We start from the raw sequence: 24,297 nt of genomic DNA on the forward strand, positions 1-24,297 counted from the left end.
AACAATCATTTTTAACTTAATGTTAATTTTTAGTGTAGAGATGCTAAACCATTACACCAAGTATCAGTTCTCACTGTTTATTAAAATATTACTCCATAGTTATATAAAATACATTTCATCTTTTCCAGAAAAAAAAAAAAACAGAACAACTGATTAAAAAAGTCTACTAGCAGGTAGTTAAAAATATCAACTGAACATTTAGGATTTTTCTCATCATAAAAACTGTACTTATTATTGGTCTGTACACACATAGTAATTCTTAAAAACAATTTATAATTAAAAAAATACTGGAACCTTTTCATTTCCTGAGAGTATCTAACAAAAGATCCCCTAATTCAGCATCAGATAATAGTAACTTTATACACATCATTACACATCCTCAATAATATGCCGTATTCATACAGAGAAATACTTATTGATCTTCCTCTTTGTCATTCCTATTTTTGAAATTCAATGTTCTTTGGCCTCTTTCAGGATCTTGCATTCGGAGGATTCGAATACAGGAACTCGTAGGCAGAGAACTAAAAATAAAGTATGCATCATTTAAACAGTGTTTCTTCCCCACATATTTTTGTATTTCCATTTGATTCTTTCCATTAACATGTTTTCCTTTCAATAACTCCATCTTTTTTCTTTGAAGGTTTAAAACACAGCAACATGGGGTGAAGTTCTGGCTTCACTGAACTGATACTGGAGCCAGACTTCAGTAAGAGCTTGAGGTAAACACAACCATTTAAATTGTGCGGTTTCTAACAATTAGACTGCTTTAATTATAGAAAAGGTACTTTTAAGAGAAATTCCAAATGAAACAATGATCTTATGCAGTTCATACTTGCCTTAGAGATCCTGAAGTGACACGCACTTTATGCATGTAAAATCACTCGCATCATACTAAGAATGAGCAAAGTTACTACACATGCATTTATACAGGTTTCTCCCCCTATTATCTTACATAGAATTTTTCTGAAGGTGCCTCTGTACTTTCGTTAAATTAAATGTTTGCTAAACATGCATGATATAACAAAATACAACAAAACCAAATGCACTTGAATTACTGACCTTTTAAACATAACTTTTAACCATACAGAAAATTCCCGTATGTTTACCGAGTGCAGTTTCAGAAATTCCCCACAAAGGATTTCCAACAGAATACCATTATTCTGCTTCTTAAAGATTTATAGTAAAGGAAGACAATTAAGAGTAAATCGACTTTATTTTGAAGACTGCTTAACTATCCTCTGCAGGCTTCACTGATTACGTTTACCTAATAGAGAAGAGAGCTGGCTGCATAACATTAGATAGTGACTGCCTCCTTAAGCTGGGTATGGCTTTATCAGGGACGAACAAACAAAACCCCCCAAGAAGTTTCTTATTGGTTTCTAGATAAATAGAAAATATCAACTCAAAATACAAATATCTTGAAAGTACTGCAGTATTAATAGGAAAAAGTGGAAAAATGTGAAGTCTTTGTTAATTCTGAGGGAGGAAAGGGAGATAAGGTCTAAAAGCTACCAGGAGCCTACTATACACGATAAAACATTTCCAAAAGCTGTTCTAGTTAAGATAAACTGATTCATGTCCCACTGAACTACCATAATAGAGACATTAAATAAGGAAGAGTGAAAAGCCTATTCAATTCCCAGAACCATCAGCAACAAACTGCTGAACTGTTGATTTTCTACTGCTACAAACAGCAAAATTTTTTTCCTCATATTGAATTTTTTCAGCCTACGCTCCTTGCAATAGGACTTCCTTGTGATATTTCCTGATACAAAAGTAACACAACAATATTACCTCATGCTCTGTGGGGTGAGCAAAATGAACTGTCGATGGCGCTGTGAGCCAGCCACCTTGAGTATCATATCCATTGCAATTCTTCTGTTAACCATGTCCTAAAGAAAAAGATTTATCAGACAGTGATACTGACTATGTACTTCACTGGCCTACTGTTGCACAAACTAGGACAAATGCTTAAGAATAAATTAATTAAAAAATATCTTAATTGAAAAATCTACTGGAATCAATTCATACACAGTAAAGCTTAGCTAAAGAAATGTCTAATAAAAACCAAGCTGGAGAAACATTGTGGTTAAATTCTAAAAGTCACAAATTATAGTCTGAGAAATTCTTAAACTCTACTTTTAGGTACATGTAGACAATGGAAAGCAGCTACCAGAACAATCACACACTCCTACTCACAATGTTTTACTATCACCTTTGATATACATGTAATAATTCCTACTTTATCAGTATGCTGAGATGAACTGTATTTAAGCAGAATAATGTGTCCTATAAAATCCTGCCTCAAAATCACCTGACAGGATTTAAGGACTGCATGAAACCCAAGCTATCGTGTAGCTTGTTTTATTGTGATTATTACTGCTGCTATTATTATTTTGAAAAAACCTTATACATTAGGCTTAGTGAAAAAGATGTGCAACGGGAAGCTGTTACTAGCAGCGGTTAAACAAAGCTCTGCTTCTATGTTGCACATGAAACTAGGTATCTCCCTGGCAAATATGCTGATGGAGTCCTCTTGTGGTGGGTCTCCAGGATTACACGAAAAGTAACTACAGAACGTTGAGAGAGTCGTATTGCACTTACTGGCACAGCAGTGAAAAGGCAAATTGTGTGTCATTATTTACAGAACAGATAACACGGTATGGAAGTTCTCTGCAGGGCCTACGGTTCTGAATATCCACCCTTTTCTGGACAGATGGCTAAACTTCTGCACAAATAACTTGCAATAAAAATTTTGATTAATTGCCTATCCAGGAAACCCGTACACAAAGATGAGGTTTAATTTTTATCTGACATTAGTACTTTACTGTTCATTATTCTGCATTTCAGCACCTTGGAAAGATGCTACTGTCACAGCAATATGCAGAGGCAACCTTGACAAACACGGTAACAACTGCTTGGGGAATGAATAAAAAGTTTTGGTTTATGATTTTTGTGCTGAACTAAGTTAAGCAAGTGAAATAACAGAGACTCTCATAGCTCAGGGTACCACCTTGAGAAAGAGAATAAGCTTCAAAAGTCTCTAAGCAAAGTGAAAAAGCTTTGTCTTGGGGATTTGTTTTTTGATTTGGGGAATTTTTATCTGTTATTTGCAGTTAATTACAGTGTTTTAAAATCTAACCAAATACAAGTAACAACCCAACTATTTCGCTTTTCATTTTTCACTGTATTTTTATACAAATCAGAATAGCAAATGTTTAAGTTTAAACTATACCATGTAGACATCAAATTCATCCAAGCATCTGAAAGGAGATTCAGTAATGGACCACAGTGAAAGAATGAAACAAACTGTTGAGAAGGATCGTTCACCTCCTGATAAGGATCGCACGTCATTAAGGGTACCTTTATCTTTCTCTCGAGGCTGAACCTTGAAATAAAAACATAAGAACCACTTTTAAACCTGAGATGGAGACTTACTAACAGAATCATATTTTAATAGTAAACACATTATACATGAGCAGACAGAGATACAATTTCATGTACTTAGCTGACACTGCCATTCTGGAATGGGATGGCTCCTAATCATTTAGTAACACATTTCTAGGACCACTGCACCTTCCTCCATCACAGTAAGATACATTGAAAAGATTGAATGACTGCCAGTGTTTTCTTACTCAAGAAACAAGAGTTTAAAAGAGAAGCAGTTTCTTTACTAAAATAAATTAATCATTGTGACCAGTCCTTTGGTGCCATTGATTGTGATGACACTTTGTGGTGCTCCCCCAAGATTAAACTTAAGCATTATTTTGTCCTGTTATTTACACTACCTTTAACAAGCTAAGCAGGAAAATAAGAATTATTTTAGAGGGGGTCTTTGGTGGTTCTTTTGTGGGAGTTGTTTTTTCAATTTATCTTCCTGCAGTAAACATATATCTCTTGCATGAGAAACATGAAACATCAGCTATAACAATTAAACATATTTTGATAAAGCCAGGTAGTGACTTGACATTTTACGGACTGAGTTTGAGTTCTTCAGATACGTATCCTTCACATGTTTAATTAGGATTCTGTCAACATATATTTATGTTGTCACAACATGTTTTTCCCTTCAATTCCTAAAAGTGAAGTCTCCCACAGAAACAAAAGTAAATACACCCATAACAAAAACTTTCTGGGACGTATGATAAAAGATACACAGAAAAAAAAAAAACAACATAACATTGAAGCTTTCAGCCATTAAACGTTGTTTAAATAACAACTAGAGCCATTATACAATCACACAAACTAAGGTAAACTTCCTATCAATGGAATAGGAATGAACAATTTTGAAAGACTGACTGGCTAGTGAATTTTTACCCTCAGCATATGACAAGACTCCAAATTTATTCCATGTAATCTTGCAGCCTGGCCATATAGGATGGCAATAAGGTTTTTGTTCTTGCTTGTTTTCAACAACGTCCTACAATTTAGCATAATACATTATGGAGAGGAAAGAACAATTTCTTCTACCTTTGCAACAAATGTTCTAGAACCAGTAGTAGTAATAATTGCAATAATAATTACATAATGTGATAATTTCAGTAATATAAAATAACTTACTGTTATTGAAAGTGTCTCATTCTTGTGATCAAAAAGTATTTTTCCAGAGCAAGCTCGAATACGTAATAAATGGTCAAAGTAGAGTTTGCATCGTAAAGAAAGGAGCCTTAAATCAGTTAAATCAAGTAAACAAACATTAGGTCAGTAAGTTTTAAAATACATGATAAAGTGGTAACATTTTTATCAAGTTCCGCATCATAATCTTAAGTATTACACTCACTTTAATAATAGCATTTTCCCAAATCAATTTAGCTCTGGAGTGGATGACATTCTATACTGGACATACTGGAGAGGATCACCAACACAAAGTAACTAGGTAAGAAATCAAGACATCCAAGGCTTTGTATTTTCTAGAAGCCTGCTTCATAGACTGGAAGCTTTTTACACCATTCTTCCACAACTTCAACAGAAAAGAACCACATTCCACTTCTTTTCTATCCATTATTAGAACTGCACAGTAAGGATAGTAAAGAATTTACTTCTAGACTCTGGAAATTAAACAGTGTTGAGTATTAATTTCCCTACCAGCACCCCTTCCTCCCCCCCAGTTCTAGCATGTAATTCCCCAATAGACAATACATCATAGTTCCTTCAAGAAAGAACTGTGATTCTTTAACACATCTTAAAGTGGGATTGATACTTAAATTTGGGCACTAGGAACAAGATTCAGTTTGACATACATGGGCACCATAAGGCAAGTGTCAGATTCTGCAGGTAAATCTTACCTACTACTATTTCTATACTACCATCTGCAAAGGTTAGGATTCTCTTAATCATTGCTATTTGTCACGGTCATACTGGCACCCCTTGCAGATTCCAGATCAAAAAGTACAAGCAGAGTCAACACATATATCCCTCAATTTCTGCTGGAGGGAACGATAAATGATGAAGGACTGCTCTGGGAAACAGACCATCAGTCCTTTCAAGGGTGCCCACCACAGAATCTTCATTGATACCTATGGGATACTGAGAGGCTGAAGCAAGAAAGAAGGGGTGCACTCCCACTAATGGAAACTCCATGAGAGAAGCAGCTCTCAAACTGCAGAATCTGAATAAAGATCTCAACATTTTTTCAGCACAGGGCAGAGCAAAAACATTCGGCCCACAACAAAACTACACAAGCACAGCACCACTAATAATAGTCAATGAAAATAAGCAACAGGCCAGATGATTTCAATGCTACTATGTTGCTGATATTTTAATGACCCAAACCAGCACTGAAACACAAACTGAACTGCCTTGGATTAAGCCAGCAGAGTAGGGGCCTTCGGTGTGAAGCAATACATAGCCTCAAGAAATCCCATTGTTTTTCCAGCTGTCAGTCCAGGCTGCCTCTAAACTGATGACAGAATAGTATTGGATCTGGGAGCAAGATGAGGTTAGAAAGATTGCTGTGAATACTAACTTAAAGATATCTCATTCTCACAGGTCTGCTTTATAATTTTCACCTTGGATTATGTTTACCTGAAATTAACTCACCTTAAGAACTGCCGATATATTTTGAATCTCTGTGTCATTATTTCTTCCAGCAGCCTAATAAATTTCTTTAAATTCTTTACTTTACTGTTTGCATCCTCATATCTTTCCTTTGCATCATGAAATTGCCTGTTTTAATTAACAGAAAGTCTGAACTCAACATGCAATACATTAAAACTGAGCTATTATTGTAAATGCTGAATATCAATTTCATAATCAAAACATTCAAACAAAAACTTTCTTGTGAGTATCTACATTAAACTTAAAAGTATTTGATCAGTCCAGTAAGACACTTCACAAATGAAAAGTTGGGGAAAAAAATTAATTTTACTTTTATTTTAATTCTTTTGAAAGGAAGCTCTTACACCAAGAAGAATGAATGGCTGGGCTGCCCATGCTCAAGAACATCTGAGGTGAATGATTCCTTGAAATATACTTGATGTCAAAGCCTCAAGTAATTGCCTAACTAGTGTATTAGTTATTCAAACTGGAAGTGTGTTTAATGCTCATTGCATCACAGAACAACAGCAAGTTATGTTTATACCACACAGTCATAATTGGGATACTTCTAAACCCTAAAAGGGTATCTGATTGTTGGTAATTTCATACATATAGTACACACACTGCCTAAAATAATGCCTAAACATGTTCAGTTCAGTGGCTGATGGAGCAATGCAATGAATAATGCATGTTTCCATGTCTTCAGACATGGATTAAGTCCTAAAAATACATATAAATGCATTGTGAATCAGTAAGAAAACTCTTCTTTACCCTACCTTTTCCATCTTACCTGAATTACTTTAGACAATAAAGATGACTTACTGTATTATTTCCTCTCTGTTTCCATGGCGATTACTTTCTGTATTTATCCTCTCTCTCAAGCGATTCATTTCTGCATCAAGACTCTTAACGGTTCTGCTGACCTCTAGGCGCTCTGAGTAGATTTGCCTAGCTTGTGCCATTTTTTCCTAAAGTATATTTGAAACTCAATTAATTGTTAAATAGTTAAAAGTCTTCAAAAGATCAGGTCTGTATAATGAAAAACCCAGCATCCAGAAAAACAGGAATTCTCAATTTAATTTCTTTTTTTTTCAAAGTAATTTTAATCTTTCCCTTGAAAAATATAGAAGAAATACTTCTAGATGGATAACCCCTAACTACCTATCAAGACAGAAAATGGTGCTTTGCCAGACAAGAAAGAGGCCTTGATTCATTTACACAAAATTACTTTGACTTGATTTAGATTATCAGCTTAAGATGTAACTGAGAGAATACTCAGTGTTGTATGGTCTGTAGGATGTACAAGTGGAACGATTTATTATTAAATATTAGAAGGCTCATGACCATCTGACTTCAATAAAGAAAAAAACCCCACACCTACCTCTAATTCTTTTTCTTTGACAGCTAGTAATTCTTTATGCCTTTTTAGGCAAGCCAAGTGTTCCTTCTGTTTGTCTTCATAGTGCTGCAAACGGCGTTTACTAGTTTCCACTTCTGCATCAGCTTGGTTTAATTCCTCCTGTTTAGAATAAATCAAGATGTGAGCTGGCTGGGGTAGACTCCTAAGCATCTCTCCAAAATTTACTGGCAATTACGTTGGTTTTAACACAGTCTGATTTATTTGACTTTCAGTAAGACCACTCCTAGAGTCCAGGAGCTTCAACAGCAACTTACCAGAAAGTCTATACTGCATTCTGACAAGGACATAATAAATGCTTGAATTGCTTTTAGGTATCATATCTTGAGAGGATGTTTTAATCTTTGGGGATTCTAAAACTTCAAAAACTACATTCATTTTTTACACTACATTCTACCCACAACTTCCGATGCCTGTGTGACATCAACCGGAATTGAATTTCTGTGCGACAATTCACTGCCCTGCTATACCTATAATACAATGTAGACTGCAGCAACTTCTATACTACATAATGCTCGACACAGTTGAAGTGATATGATATCTTTTCAGAGAAGCAAAGAGGTATAAAGAATAAAAAATTAAAAAACAATTTTATTCCTCATTCCTGTTAACTAGACGGCTTAGTAAAAAAAAAAAAAAGAAAAAAGAGAGAAAAAAAAAAAGCCGAAAAACCAACCCCACGCCAAAACCAACAAAAACACACCCCTCAAAACCCCCAAAATAACAAACAAGAAAAACAACAATCACCAACAATAATGGATACTCTTACCTTTTTCTAATCCTGCCTTAAAGCCACAACTTACTATATGTCAACAGTTAATTTAACAGCTGTAGAACACGCAGCAGTACATCTAATCTAAAATCCTTTCAGGAATATAAAAGTTGCCCTCTATTTTGTTTAGCACTCATAGTAATGAGCAATAAATACCTGGAAACAAACTCTTTTTAAACATAAAACACTATAGCAACTACATTTAACCAGCAACATCACCTTCAAAAAACTGCCAATCTTATTTCTTCACATGGTTTGGATGGAATACTCTTTTCATTTTCATGGGTAGACCTTAAATGTATCAGGAAACAGCATACTCTTTTCTCCTCCCTCGTTTTAACCTAATTCCCCTTGCCATACAACACGAACAAATTAAAAATACAATACGAAATTATTGCTACCTTAATTGGACCAGCAATTTCTTCTACTTGATGAATTTTTTCTTTCATTTCTTCCAAGTTTTTTTCAGCTACCTGGAGAATATTTTTCACTTCTTCCATTTTTCTGCTCTGTTGCTGCATGTCTTTTTTTACAGATTCCATCTTAGCCTTATTTTCTTTAGCTTCATCTTCCTGTCAAAATGTATTAAATGAATTATAATAAAAGATGACATATTTGCAAATTACTGTACACAATTTTTATTTTATTATCTCTATCAGGGTAAAAGCTTATATGCAATACTCTCTAACTCTAATCAGAAAACAAGCAGCTCAATGTAGTTGTCACTAAAACCCAAAAGAATATACTGACAGATCTTATAGAAGACCACTAAACATAAAAGGGGGGGAGGAAATAACCACCAAAATAAAAGAAACAAACAAACCAAACCACAAAACACCCACCAACCACAATAACAACAAAACCAAACCAAAAAGAAAAGGCAACGGAATCACAGAAAAAGACTCACCAAAAATAAATTCGTGCCATTACAGAATGTTTATATTTATGGCAAAGTGTTACATTCTTCACTATTTATCCAAATAGTATACTATTGAAAAATTTACATTATTTGCTTATATTGAAACCCTCCCAAAATTAAAAGACATTATTTTATATTGTTATTGGACATAATTTGATAATCTGTTCTTACTAATGTACAGATGTCCACTGACTGGTGTTCTTCCATATTTTCAAGATCTGCTATTTCTGCATTTGTTGTTCGTACTTTTACCTGAAAAGAAAAAGAAACTAAGTATTCTTAAGCTTATCTAAAAGGAAAGTTCACATTTGTTCATTCATGTCAACACAGCAAGGTATTTGGCCCTTTAGTTTCATTAGTGCTCACAAAGACAGCACTCCTTCCAATTACCTATGGAATCCATTTTTTTAAGATAAAACTTGTTCTTAAAGTCACATGCATTTTAGATTATTAAGTTATTATTGTATTTGCATTCAACATGACAATCGAATATATTTATTTTTTCCTTCAAATATGTATCTTCAGCAAGTTATGCCCACAGGATTTTTGCTGTTTCTTATTTGTAATTTAGTAAACATAACCTTATATACTATGTTTTAACTTATACTGCCTAACTTCAACATCACTGGCCACCACAAATATATATCCTACCTAGAAGTACTGGAAAGCAAAGAAGGAAGACTAATAGGTGTTAAAATGGTTTATAAAGAAATAAAATTAAGAAAACATAAAAGTGAAATATTCAGCATATTAAAATGGGTTAAGAATATAAATGAAGACCATGAAGAGAAACAAGATTCTGGGAATGATGAGGCAAGGTTCAAGAGAAAAAAAGGAGGGGGAAGAAACTTGGATTAAATATTGAAGCAACTTCTTATTTGTGTCAAGAGAAAGCAGTAGAAATTTGTGAGGTTTAGCACAAGGAGGGGAAGAGGTAGAAACAAGAAAGACACCGTGCAGAATCAAGAGCATACACTAGGACTAATGTAGCCTCTATCATTCTGTCCTAAGTGATCATACTAAAAAGGCAAACCACATGAAAGCAAACAAAAGTAAGGATAAACATTAAAAACTTTCATCCACTCAAAATATATTACAGAAGTCAAAATTAAATAGAGAAAGACTAAACAATTTGTAAAAGCTGACACTGTACTTATTTTCACCTGTAGTTTTTTTTGATGTTGTCGATGACCTTGAAGATGATCTTCATTCTGCCTAATCTCATTTTGAATGGAATATAAATGCTGCTGAGATGCAGTCAAATGCGCCTTTTTGCTTTCAATCTCTTTCTCCAAGTGACTTTATTAAAAAGTAATATTGAGTTATTATATATATTACAGATATTATTATATACACACACAGAAATACACAAATAACAATTAAATCCATGGCAAGACAAAGGGTGAAAATATGCTCCCATTAAAAAACTAAAAATAGAAATGTCAAGTTTGTCATGCATTGGATGGTTTTAACGATCAGTAAAGAAACACCAGAGCAGATTGCTGCTTGATGGTCCTACTTCAATGCCTGGTGTTATTTAAACCATCTGTAAGCTCTGTCAGCAATTTTCACAAACAGGCCGTATGTCTGAACTAAGCAGTGGTGTTACTTCTAGAAGTACTACAGCATCTTCAGAGAAAACAAATGCTTTGTACTTTCCACTTCCAGTCAAAATATTTGAAATGCAAAGCAAAGCGATTTTTGATTACTATTTATAGATGGCAAAACTTGCATAGTGTCTTTCACCCGTGCAAAAGAAAGGGAAAGCTTTATTAATATTACAGTAAAAAAAAAAAAAATTATCTTAATACAAGTATTTAATCCAACTTTTGTTATAGTTGCATTAAAGGACTGATTAAGTCTGATCCCAGAATTGGTGTTTAATAAATTGCATATACTAATCCAGACAAATGTGTCATTGCTTTAGGGTAAGTTCTGAAGGGGGATAAGGGAACAGAAAGACATTTTCCCTTTACACCATTCCCCATAGCAACACTGAGAATGAAGGACCTATAACATTTAAGATAATCTTGAAGTGAAGTTCATTATACACTCACACGAAGTATAGTTAACTGGCATATTTAAAACTTTGGGAGTTTACAGAAATAAATTCTTAACATTCAATTTAGTCTATACTATGAGCCATTAATACTAAAATCAAAATATTTACTTAATACATCTGTAATATAATCTAAGCATCAAAATAAAAGTATCCTATTGTCACCGGTTTGCTTAGTGACAGTTCAAGTTTGTAAACTCTGAAATATATCTGGCTTTTTAAACTACCATTTTGAAAGTAATGAGAAAAAAAAAATGGCAGGGGAGTGAAGTTTATCAGAGATATCTACCATGAGTGACATCAAATGCTTTAGAAAATACAGATGAAAAGTTTGAAACCAGTAGGATTACATGTACCAACACATTTTTGGTTTGGGGGAAAAAAAAAAATTAGGCCTCATTTGCAGTAAAGTACAATAACATAATTGATTAAAAAAAAAAAAAAAAAAAGGAAAATCAGTAAGTAAATAAAACTAATCATCTTTGATTCCATACTCTTTTTCAGCAAACATACAGTAAGAAGGAAGGTAGCTAGATATCCTGGAGTATTCAGTACAGCAAATCCTTGCTTGCTGGCCAATGTTTACATGCCACAAGTTGAAAAGTGTCTAGGTATAACTCAGATTTGTACCAATCACGGAAAAGCATTAAAATCAAAAATGTTTTCCAGAATTGCCAGAGAGGAAGCAAAGAATCTCAGAAAGAAATTGTAGACTAGTGCACATGCAAACAGACAAATATGCAATTCCACTATTTATGTCAACAAGTGTGCTTTTCACAAATACAACATTACAAGATGCTAACCTTATTTCTGTTTCAACATCTTTGCTTAGGAACTTAGGTCTGACGGAAGCAGAAGAGTAATACCGTCTTTCAAACACTTGATCACCTTCAGCAGTGAAAGCTTCTCTACAGTTTTTTGGGGGGCGATTAAACTGCATTACTTCACGAGCTTTACGGTTACTCTGAAAAAGACAATGGCCTTATCATACCAATGGAAAAGCAAACATAATTAAAGATATCAATTTAAAACTTGTCTAGAAGTTCTCACCTGGAAATAATTTCAAATCCTAATGAGAAAGAAGAAATACAGTGATCAAAGCATGTAAAAAAAAAAAAAATCTATAATGTGAAGAACCTGCTTTTCTTAGCTGACTAAGATGTTTATGTTTCTCAAAACCCACTCAGTTTAGCTGCCCATTTCTTTTATTCTATTATAAGTTTATCTACGTTGTAAGTTCTGCAGTCTAGTTCCTTATAATTTACCATGGGTAAAAAAACCAAACTCACTAACTGAAAGGTCGCTATGCACAGCTGTATTTATGAAAAGTGAACTGCACATACAGGAAACAATTTTCCAAAGCAAGCTGTGAAGTACAAACAATATTCAATTAAAGTTTGGGGAAACATGCTGGTATAAAAGCTATTGCCAGTGCCAGACTAAGTAGTCACAAGTGCCTTTGTCCAAGGCAATCATGTTATCCATTCAGAAGTATTATTTCTTCCACACAATACCAATTCAACTTACTTCAGATTCAGTTGAAATTATTCAGGTAGGGCTCAAAGATAACAACATTATGAAAATCAGTGGTTAGGTAAAGCAGAGAGAGAAGAACAAAACTAGCATTCTGCCATGACAAAAGCCTAAAAAGTTCTGCTGTTATGTATCCCGTTCAGTAACAGCCATGCTTGATAAACAGCCAGTCAGCTCTGCACTAGACAGAGCACAAACTGTCTCTTTTTCAGTAGGTCTGTCAGAGGAAAAATTGGGACTAGTGGTTTTGGAGAAGACCAAAATCCACAAAAATAAGCGTTATTAGTTCTGCTGTTTACAGAATACCTGCTTTCTTCAAATAAAAATAGACACATTTTTATCTTTGAACATTTTACCTGTAATCTTACCTGCAGGAGTTGGTATCTTCAGTCTTAACAGAAAATCAAAAATCAATTAAGATCAGAAATCGTATAGTGGCAGAAAACAGCTCATCAACGTGTCTTTACAGCGATCAAAAAATAGTTTGTTATCAAAATAATGCCAACTTAATTCAATATCAATTGCTAGTCACCTCATTCAAATCATACTTAACTGTTTATTGCTATTCTTTTATTTTACCAGACTCTATCCATAATCATGTTTCTTTGCACTCTCTATTCTAAAATGTTTTAATACTGCAGAGTCTAAAGGGCCTCTGGTTGTTGTGGTAGGTGAAAAATAAGTTATGTATGCTGTGAATGCTCACGTGTGGCTGATAATTTCGCATGAGCAGGTAGCTGTGGAAAGGGAATTTTTGAACTCTCAAGCATAAGCCTGCTACAGTTACAACTGGTACCTAACCACAAGTTGCTAGGTACAACTGGTAGGGGCTGGTTGAAACTATACAAACTGACAGATCCTGAACCCACCAATTAATAGACATGAGACAGAAATGGCAGTTAGGAGGCTCATTACATACATGGACTATATGGCAAACTAGACCACTAAGTGGTCCAGAAAGGTGGCAGTGAACACCCCAGAAACAAAGAAAGATAATCCTGGAAACACATGAGGAGAGATATGTGGAGACAAATCCCAGAAAATACCTATTTGGGCTGTCACTGGCTAAACAAGGGCATCTGTGAGCAGCTGTCTCATGACCAGCTGCCATCTGCCTACTGGAGACAGAAGTTGAGACCTATGAAGGTAGTGCTGGGGAGGGCAGGGAAACAAGTAAAAGCTCTAACCTTATTGATTCTTAAATAAATCCCACTATTTAAATCCACTATGGGATGGCACTTTACTCTGTCCCACCCATGACAGAAAACAAAGCCTGAATTGGGATACTGACAGTTTGTTTAATGCCAAGAGAGCCTTACTTGGAGCCCTCCAGTGGTTACATACGTGTCTGTGCTCTGTACTGTAACACTCATAACACAATGACAGTTGGGGTCTACTGAGCCATCAGAGTCCTTACGTCTCCTCAGGAGGGGAAGTAAAAAAACCAACCCTTTCTCTACCTCTCTTGTCCATTACAGACACTATCAGTGAAAGTACTGAATATGCTCCACAGCAAGAGAAAACACTTTTTTTTAAAGAGCAATAGAGAGTGCAGAGCCTTACTTTAATCAGCAGGATTGTTTCTATACCCCTCACATCGATCAAACAATTGGCAACCACTGCATTATCTATTTCCAGTGCTGTGAGAACTGATGGGAATTCTGGATGATGGACTGCTCTGAAGAAAAGAAGGGGAAAAAAAAAAAAAACAAACCACCACATTCATAAAGCTCACATGAGATTCTTAAAAATAAATAAAGTAAAATAATGGTTCTTTTCAATTAGCAATAATGTGAACCATAAAAGCTAAGCAATAAAATTCAAAACATAAAACTTACCTGTGCCTAACATCATAAACTTTACTCTGAAATTTATTTACAATTATTTGAGGTCTAAAATCACGTGGATAATATTTTGACATCAGTTGCTGAAGAGTTTTTTCATCGCTGTGATTGTCACAGCAAAATGCCTGAACTAGGGCCTTTAAACAAGATTCAACAGCCAAGGTCAGTTCAGCATCTTTTGGATGAATGAAAGCACCTAAATAAACATAAGAGACAAAGCTTTAGGAGCTGTGTTCCATAACAGATCATCCAGGAGTGCACTTTTACAACTCTAGGTTTTTGTTTTGTTGCATTATGGGGTTTTCTAGGAATCTAAAATAAACTTCTCTTACAAGAAGAAAAAATAAAAATAAAAATTAAACAGTTAACTAAAAAACTCCACAGCAGAGAAGCTACCCTGAGAACAGACATATTTCTCTTCCTATAGACACATACATATTTGGAGGCCTACATTTTCTTCTTTGACAGGTCGCTATTAAGGCACCAAGTCTATGGCAGCTCAGCAGAAGTACATCAATCAAGGCAAAGATTGCTTATCAACAATTTAATGCTTTACAGGTGAAGGCAGAGGAAAACCTAAGCTGCAAGTTAAACAAACATGAAGATTTCTGTCATATTTCCTGTCTTCAACAGTATGTGTGTTTGCACATTCTCACCTTGAAGTACTTCAGTACTTGGCCTTTACACTTACATCCAGAATATGCTGAAACCATTACTCCCATTCACAAACTGAAAAGAACAGTCACTGTAAGAGCTGGTCAACAAACCAATTAAACCAAACTTTCCAAGAAAATCTCAGTTGGTTCTGCCTGACTTGCTCCATGCCAAATATCTCAAGTTTGACAAGCCCACAAGTCAGCCACTGGACCTTTTGAACAGAATTTGTCCAAAAGCTGGACAGTGCTATCCACCAAGGAACAAGGAGTCAAAGCACAGAGGTCTGATGCTCAGAGGGCATGGGAGAGTCAGAGAGGTGCATTGAAAGTTTGACATTGTAACTACATAAAATACCTTAACAAGAAGAGTTGGAAAATGAGGAAAATAGTAGATGTTAGCTAGTTCATGTGATAAAAAGGATAGAAATGAAAGATAACGTACCCAGATACAACCTTTAGTCCAGGAAGTACAGAAGAAAGATAGGTCTGAAGCTCCTTAAAGAACAAATAGTTTTTCTAAAAGACCACTGTTTACATTAGCAGTCATGCAATAAATCCCATGAGGAAATGTCTTTTTCAGCAGTCATTCTTACCTAAAGGTCCAATAGGTTTGTGTTTAAAGCGCCCTTGCTTATAGGCTCTTTCAACTTCTTCAAGAAATGCTGGTATATGTGGTCCAAATCTTCTAAAGGTATTCGTTTTACTATCTTTCAACTCTCTCAGCTGTTTCTGCTTGGCATCCAGTGCTTGTTTCACATCACAGCTTTCTTTCCTAAGAAAACAGAATTTTTTTCAGTAGCAACAGCTTATGAAGCCTTTACTAAAAAAAAAAAAAAACCACAACAAAACAGAAAAACAAAAAACACAACAAAACAAACAAAACCAAAAAACTCCTCTTATTTTTGAAGTACTAATCAGACACTGTATCAAGGCCACAGTATTTCAGTGTGCAGCTAGCTGTACACAATGATATTTTTATGATTTAACTAACATGAAACAAAAAAAAGCAAGCAAATTACTACTTTGCAACTAGTTTTACAAGACTGTTTTTAACAACTTCTAATAAATTTGTTTTATTTCTATTTATATGCTTCAATTTCACTGTCTTCTACAAAAGGTCTTCCAGAGAACACAAAGTAATTGTTGGTTACAATAATCCATAAAAGACATTTGCTCTAATCCATCAAGTGCAATAAGCAATAATTTTCAAATCTCTTAATACAATAAAACATAGAATAATCATAGAATACCATGTTGAAAAGTACCTCAAGGGTCATCTGGTCCAACCTTTCTAGACAAAGCATGACTTAGAGTAGATGTCCCAGCACCCTGTTCAGACTAATCTTAAAAGTATTCAATGTTCAGAGTCCACCACTTCCCTGGGGAGATTCTTCCAATGGCTGATTGTTCTAATTGTGAAAAAGTTTCCTCTTTTGTCCAATTGGAATCTCCCAAAGAGTAACTCATGCCCATTACTCCTCACCTTTTCTATCTGACTCCGTTTAAAAAGGGAGTCTCCCTCTCTCTCTTCTTTGCAGCCACCCTTTAAACACTGAAACTGATTACAGACATCAGCACAATTCCCTCTAGCAATCACTTTCCAAGTTCAGGTTTCCAAATCAAAGCCAAAGAGTGCTTCGTTTTCCTCCATCAGGTACGGGCTAAATTGGTATTTGAACCACTTGCTTCAAAGTCTCCATAAATTTGCCTTTAACTATAGACAAATTACCCCATAGTGTATCTATTTCCTTTTATTGTATTCTATATCTTGTGACATCATATCAGGATGTATTAGTGTAATAAACAACATGGAAAATATTAAATCCTAGTCTACCTATAGGACCATAAGAGAATAAGGGATAGACGGTGGGAGAAAGAAAGAAGGGCATTAAACTGACATGAACTTTTATCATGCTTTAAATTAGTAATAGCTTTCACCTTTAATGACAAAACAGTTTCCTCAATTTTCCAAGTTTCTAAATTAAGTCATTGTGTGCCAAAGACAAAAGTTTAGCAAGTTCTAAGATAAACTGGGGAGGAGGAACTGAAGTCTAATACCTCAGAGAATGAGGGAATGCAGGTACTTAAGAAGGGATCTCTTATAATTTGAAACAAAGAAAAAGTTACATTCAAAAACCATTACTTACATAAGTCTGGCATGTTCTTCCTTACACTTATATATAGCCTGCTGAAACTGATCCATCTGTTGACCAATCATTATTTCTTCATCATGGAATGCCTTTAACTGTTCCCTTAAGCGTGTGATTTTCCTTTGTCTTTCCAATTTTTCAGGCTCTGAAATGTGATTAGCACTAGGAAAGATCATGTGACAATATTTTAAAACCACACTGATGATTTGTAAGTACATGTTTTCTTTTAATTTGTAAGTACAAAACTCCCCCTAGTTACATTCCTATTACATTTAATTCAAGATAGATTTGGTTTGCAACAGCATGGAAACTAGAAAATGTATATTCTCACCAACAAAAAATGGTTTTTTCCCCACTCAATTACTTCATCACCTTCTAGTTACAATCCTGGTATGCAAAGAAGCAGGATCAGAAACATTTTAATGTTTAACTGCACCCACCTTAAGTTTAAACAAATATTTTCTGTGACTGCAGATTTTCTCATTAATTAGAGGAGATCACTCCCTGCATACCTATACCTTAATAAACATACACCATGATCACTGTATCTGTATTTACCTGCTTTTCAGTTCTGCAATTCGTTTACATAACTGTTCATCATCTTTTTCCAGGCGTTTCAACTCAGTTTTGAAACGATTATAAACTACCTATGAAGGTAATAGGATACAGTAGTTTAAAGAACAGCAGCAAGAAATAATTTCAAAAGTTACTACGGTTTTGAGTAAATAAACACTGAAATGCATCAGAACAGACAACCACAACTTGGATGTGAAAAAGGAGTAACACAGTTAACTTGAATCATATTTATTTTGACCTAAGCTTAATACTGCTTAACACCTGTGTAAAGATATAAACCCCATGAGCTTTAACTACTTGCAAGGCAGGCAGGATACCAGACCTATTTTGAACTGCACTACAGATTCAGTAAGCCTCAACACAGACGGAGAAGTACATACAGATAAAGCATGGACAAGATTAAAACCTTGAAGTGGTATGAACTTTTAAAGTTCTTTTTGCCTACCTCAGTTTCATTGACTGCTTTTCTTCTTGCCTGCACATCAGCCTTCAAAGAAGTACGCTGAGGATGCAGGGCTCGTCCTTCTTCGTTTATCCTTATTAACTTGTCTTGTATTGCATTGTACTTTACTTCTGCTTCGTTCACTTTTACCTTTGGTGCAAAAAGAGAATGATAGACAAGTAGTAATGAGGCAAAGTTTTCTTCAAAACTTCTTAATGCTACAGAAGAAATATTTCTCAAAAGAGTCCATCTGACATGAGTCAAACACAAGACTCAATACAATAAGGTCAAGGACCATGATATGGAAAGAAGTGAAACCAGTATCTGGACAATTTTCCTTCAATACACCTTAATCATTTAAAAAAAAAAAAAACAATAAAAAACAACTTTTTTTTTTTAACATAAAAAAATCCCCCAAATCAAAAAATAGATAACTCAGAAAGCTTGCAGAAGCAGTTTTAGTAGACTGAAAAGTTCAAAATAACGATGCCTAGTGTTTCTCTGCAAAAAGTATAAATCAAATGTGAATCTGACTGTTGGGCTGAACCATTCTTTCTTGCTACCTACAGAAGTCTTTAGCAACATCCAAAGAGTCTGTTAAATTTCCAATTGCCTCCTGAAATCAGGCACTGATCTTTTCTACAGGCAATGATACCCAAGAAAACCTACATGACATCTCTCTGAAAGATGCTCCAACATTACAGAAATAGGCATCAAGTAAGTACTCTCAACAGTAAAAGTGGAATTACTAGATTAATTTCTCTGGTATATGCAATGCTAGTCATCCCAAATCCCCAGTCAAATACATCCCTTACCTGAAACAAAAGTATCAGCATGAAAACCACACACACATACCCCACTAAACAACAGAAAACAAAATGTCCTAATTTTATTATCCAACGAAATGTGGAAAGTGAATATTACTGTTAAGTTTTAGATGGCTAAAAAAGTGTATTCATGGGAATGCTCTAAGCTGCTTGTGGAAAGCTAAGATGGCCAGTTTCAATAGCTTACAAGCTAAAGGACAATCATAGTCTAATTATTTTTATTCTTGAGTCAAGGAGCCAAAACTAGAGTGACCTATGGTTTAAACCATATATGTACCTGGCATTCTTCTAGCTTCTGAACAAACTTCTCTGTATTTCCTTCTTCAGCTCTGATGAATTCTTTGATTGGCTGAATTTCTTTTTCCATCTCACCCACCTAAATGGAAGCGTATATTAGGTTCTATCAGAACGTCCACAGCAGAGTAGGAATAATTGAAAGTACATTTCATATGAGGAAACATATTTGAACAAGATATTTACCACTGCCCATGCCATTTTATGTTTCAAATCTTCAAGATGATTTCGCATATCATTCACAAATCCAATACTTTTGTAATGTTCCTTTTTTTCACAATAAAGCTGCTTAAGTTCTTGAAGGCGCTTAAAAAAATAAAAAGAGAGGTTCAATACGAAACATTGGAAAGACTTTATTTTTTTTAATTCCATGTCACTGAGACCTAAACAAATCAAAACAATGCAATTTAACTTATATAGTTATTTCCATGCTCAGATTTGTACTAATAATTATTTTAACTTTACGTACCTCTACACCTTGTTCTATCTGAATACACGTATTTTCTTTAGTTTTCATAATAGATGAATAATCTTCTTTCATTTGTTCCAACTGAGTTGCCTTCATAAAAAACTAAAAAGAAATAAAAAGATGCCAACGTCAGATATAGCAGCTTATCTAAGTGAACTTTGAATAATTACCATAGAAAGACCACTCATCCCAACCTCTACATATGCTGAATGATACCCAAAGTAAAGTAACTGGTGAGGTATTTCTGAATAATGAACTAACTCAGCAGTGTCCTAAGATTTTTTTTTAATTTATTGATATCTTTAGAGAAAAGAAACTTAAAAAAACAAAAAATTGGTTTTGCAAGTGGATGACTGCTACAGTCAGACAGTGTACTGGGTCTGGCTGGGATGGAGTTAAGTTTCTTTACAGTGTCTGTTACATTGCTGTGTTTTAGATGTGTGACCAAAACAATGCTGGTAACACTCTGCACTCCTAGTGAAGAGACTGGCAGGTTGTGCAAGAGGCTGGGAGGGGATACAACCAGGCAGGTGACCTCCAACTGACCAAAGAGATATGCAATCCCATAAAACATCACTGTCATAGTTTAACCCCAACCAGCAACTAAATACTACCCAGCCACTCGCTCAGACCCCCCAAGTGGGATGGGGAAGAGAACAGGAAGGGTGAAAGTAAGAAAAGTTATGGGTTGAGATCAAAACATTTTAATAAAGCAAAAGTTGTGCACATAAGCAAAGTCAAACCAGGACTTCATTCACCTCTTCCCATCAGTAGGCAGGTCTCCAGCCATCTCCAAGACAGCAGGGCTCCATCATGCGTAACAGTGACTTAGGAAGACAAATGCCATCACTCTGAAAATTTCCCTCTTCTTTCTTCCTCCATCTTTTAATGTTTTCAACACAAATTCAAAACATAGCCCCTTACCAGCTATGTGAAGAAAGTTAACTCTATCCCAGCCAAAATGTGCACAGTCAGGCTTAGTAATAAAAAGGGAGAGGAGAGGATTTAGGGGGAAGACATCTTTGGCTCCAGAACTGGCTGGGCATCAGTCTACCCATGGGAGGTGGTGAGTAATTGCCTTTGGAGCTCTTGTTTTGTTCTGCATTTTTCTCTCCTCTTTCAGCTTTTCCTTCATGTTTTAGACAATTTTTATCTCAACCCACAAATCTTCTGCTTTTACTCTTCCTTTCCTTTTCCCCTCATCGTGAGCAGCAGGCAGCAGGCAAGGGAAGTGACTGAGTAGCTGTGTGGTGCTTAGCTGCTTACCTGAGTTAACCCACAACAGATCATGAAAATTAAGAACTCTGATTATTTTTTTTTCTCCAAATGCCACCTCTAAAAATCTGAAATCAGTATTTTAATGTTTAATCAAAATGGTTATTTTTCTTACCTTGTATTTGTCACCTTCATTTTTAGACTGTAAAAAGTGCTTACTCATCTCTTGGGTTAAAACAGATACAGGATTATCTACCTGTAAAAATAAATTACTTTCATTTTACTTTAAGTAAAAAAGTTTCCATCAAGTATAAATCAGAACCACAACAAGGACAACTAAGGAACTGTTTGCAGGAGGATAACTGATTTCTAGAATCAGTTTCTAGACAGTGCCTCTTTTTCCATTTAACAACACCTGCACAAAAAATTTTGTCCACTGCCGTTTAGTTTCTCATCATTTAATTGATCAAAGTATTGCATTACATGCAATGAATCACCCTTATTCTTACAGAAGTTGCTACAACACAAAAATCAATACATTCTAACAGAACTCTGTATTGCTTGAAAGGCTGAATATGTTGAATATTTTCCACTTCATGTGCACTACCCGATCTTTCTTTTATCACTTAAGCAGCAAAAACACACTTAAATTTCTGCAACAGCAAAACCTGAAGTAATAAGCAGGACAAAAAAAACCCCAAAGCTGCAGGTACAAAAGAAACCTAAATATGCTAAAACTTTCATTAACAGGATACATGACTCACAATTCGCAGATGACAGAAAATATTTATCTGTCCCAGACAGAATATTATTCTGCATTGCATGAGGTTGAAATTTCAGTTTTCTTTTGCCATTGCATTTGATGAAAGAACATGGAAGAGGTGAACCTCCATTTAATGAAATGGAACCAGTATCTATCCTGTATATAAACTGTATATAAGGCAGTATATAAACTGCTTTTTAATTGAATTGTAACGTCACATGCTGATGTCTTAAACTGCACAGAATTTAAACACTGTAACAATTACCTGTATATTAAAGTGATCCAGTATTCCTACGAGTTCCTCTTTCTTTGATGAAATTAAGGTCCCTAATGGTAAAAAAAAAAAAAAAAAGGAAGGAAAAAATACTAATGGGTCCAAATGATGAATGAAATGAGAAACATCATCCTATCATCCTTTAGAGAGGAGATTTAGATTAGACATCAGGAAGTAATTCTTCACAGGTTAGCCACTGGCACAGGTTGCTCAGAGAAGCTGTGGCTGCCCCATTCCTGGCAGTGTTCAAGGCCAGGCTGGATGGGGCTTTGAGCAACCTGGTCTAGTGGAAGATGTCCCTGCCCATGGCAGGGAGTTGGAACAGGATGATCTTTAAGGTCCCTTCCAACCCAAACCATTCTGTGATTCTGTGCTTTACTAACATCAAGGCATTCAAAGCAATGAAAACTTTCAAAGATCTTCCAAGACTGAGAACAAAACAAACAACCACCAACCAGATTTGCTTTTCAGTCTGTAACTTCTGCTTCCATCCAGATTAATGTGCTGATTCACAATAATAGAGCTACCATACATTTCTGGTTTAAATGCATCTCTACCTTGGTTTCGCAAGGTTATGGAAATATCTGCAGAACTAAAAAAAAAAAAAAAAAAAAATTTATAAAAGAGAACTGAGACGGGTTCCAAACTTCAAAAAAAAAAATAAAATAAAGTAACTTCAGAACATTCTAATTTTCCACAAAAATTGTCATGTCTTTCACAGGTCACAGCCAGAATTCAGACATAGGACCAATCAGAACAAGATATATTTCTGTTGTTTGAGCCAAATCAGTATCAAATACACATGGCCAGAAAGTCTGCCTCACACTGACCTGTTTACACCTTCTATGCTTCAAATAAATCACGACCCAAAAGCAAACAGTTGCAAGAGGAGATTTCCCCTGCCTTCCCTTCACACCTGAGTGCCCTTATCTTTAGGCTGCAGAATCAAGTTGCGTTTTCATAGTTCTCCTGTCCCAAAACTGGCTTCCAGTAGAAACAGTTGCTTTGTTTCTAGAGCCATCTCTAACCAAATTAATCGATAGCTGAATGCTGAAGGTATTCTTTTACAAAAGATGAGATGTGGTTTCAGTTCTGAATTAGTATTTTCTGTTTCTCAAGTGAATGCTGAAGTTTTTACATACTGCCAACAATTTTACTTCAACACCTCTGATCTTTTTATTGATTACCCTAAACTTGTTATCCCCACTAGCAAACATGAATCCACTTTATGAACGTTTAATAATCCACATGCATGTTGAGGTCTTTATATTGTATATTCAGTCATAACACCAGAAAGAAAGAAATAAAAATAATTATCCTCACTCTTTGCATGACAATAATAACTAGTTTCTGAAACATTCTTCAAATGAACTCAATTGTTCTGTAGGATACCCAAGTGCCTAGCGCTTAGAGCAATATAGAGATATTTCAGCTGCTCCAGCCATTGAGTCAGCTTCATTCGGAGTCCGGCTCAGATGTCTCTATACAAATGCATGTAGTACGGGGAACAAACAAGAGGAACTAGAGATGTGTGCAAGGCTACAGGGATACGATGCCAACGGTATCACAGAAATATGGTGGGATGGCTCCTATGACTGGAGTGTTGGAATAGAAGGTTACAGGCTCTTTAGAAAAGACAGGCCTGGCAGACGGGGAGGGGGAGTTGCTATTTATGTCAGTGATAGGCTGGAGAGTATGGAACTCTGTCTGGGGATAGGTGAGGAGGTGACAGAGAGCTTCTGGGTCAGGGTTAAAGGAAGAAGAGCAATGGGGACATTACTGTGGGGATCTGCTACAGACCACCTGACCAGGAGGACTCTGTGGATGAAGCTTCCTACAGACAGATAGGAGCAGCCTCACATTCACAGGCCCTTGTCCTCAAGGCGGACTTCAACTATCCTGGTATCTGTTGGAGGGACGGGACAGCCCGGCTCAAGCAATCCAGGAGGTTCCTTGATTGTGTGGAAGACAACTTCCTCTTGCAAGTAACAGAGGAGTCGACAAGGAGAGGTGCCGTGCGTGACCTCCTGCTCACCAACAGGGAGGGGCTG

At 35.6% G+C, this 24,297-nt stretch overlaps 1 protein-coding gene across 1 annotated transcript; it reads right to left on the reverse strand.

Moving 5' to 3' along the window:
• Positions 1–412: 412 nt before the first annotated feature.
• SMC6 (structural maintenance of chromosomes 6) lies at positions 413–22,838 on the reverse strand (the record flags this gene model as incomplete). The annotated part of the gene is made up of 23 exons (XM_010011633.1): positions 413–521; positions 1,795–1,892; positions 3,236–3,388; positions 4,561–4,666; positions 6,040–6,165; positions 6,859–7,004; positions 7,418–7,555; positions 8,627–8,797; positions 9,316–9,396; positions 10,308–10,443; positions 12,007–12,167; positions 14,300–14,414; positions 14,575–14,776; positions 15,830–16,008; positions 17,384–17,548; positions 17,945–18,033; positions 18,408–18,554; positions 19,509–19,607; positions 19,712–19,831; positions 19,995–20,096; positions 21,385–21,465; positions 22,238–22,299; positions 22,702–22,838. Coding segments are annotated over 23 exons (2,923 nt in total), but the record flags the coding sequence as incomplete, so codon positions are not given.
• Between the last annotated feature and the right edge of the window lie 1,459 nt (positions 22,839–24,297).

Source organism: Nestor notabilis, unplaced genomic scaffold, assembly GCF_000696875.1.
Source record: "Nestor notabilis isolate BGI_N333 unplaced genomic scaffold, ASM69687v1 scaffold14653, whole genome shotgun sequence".
Taxonomy (NCBI): Eukaryota; Metazoa; Chordata; class Aves; order Psittaciformes; family Psittacidae; genus Nestor; species Nestor notabilis.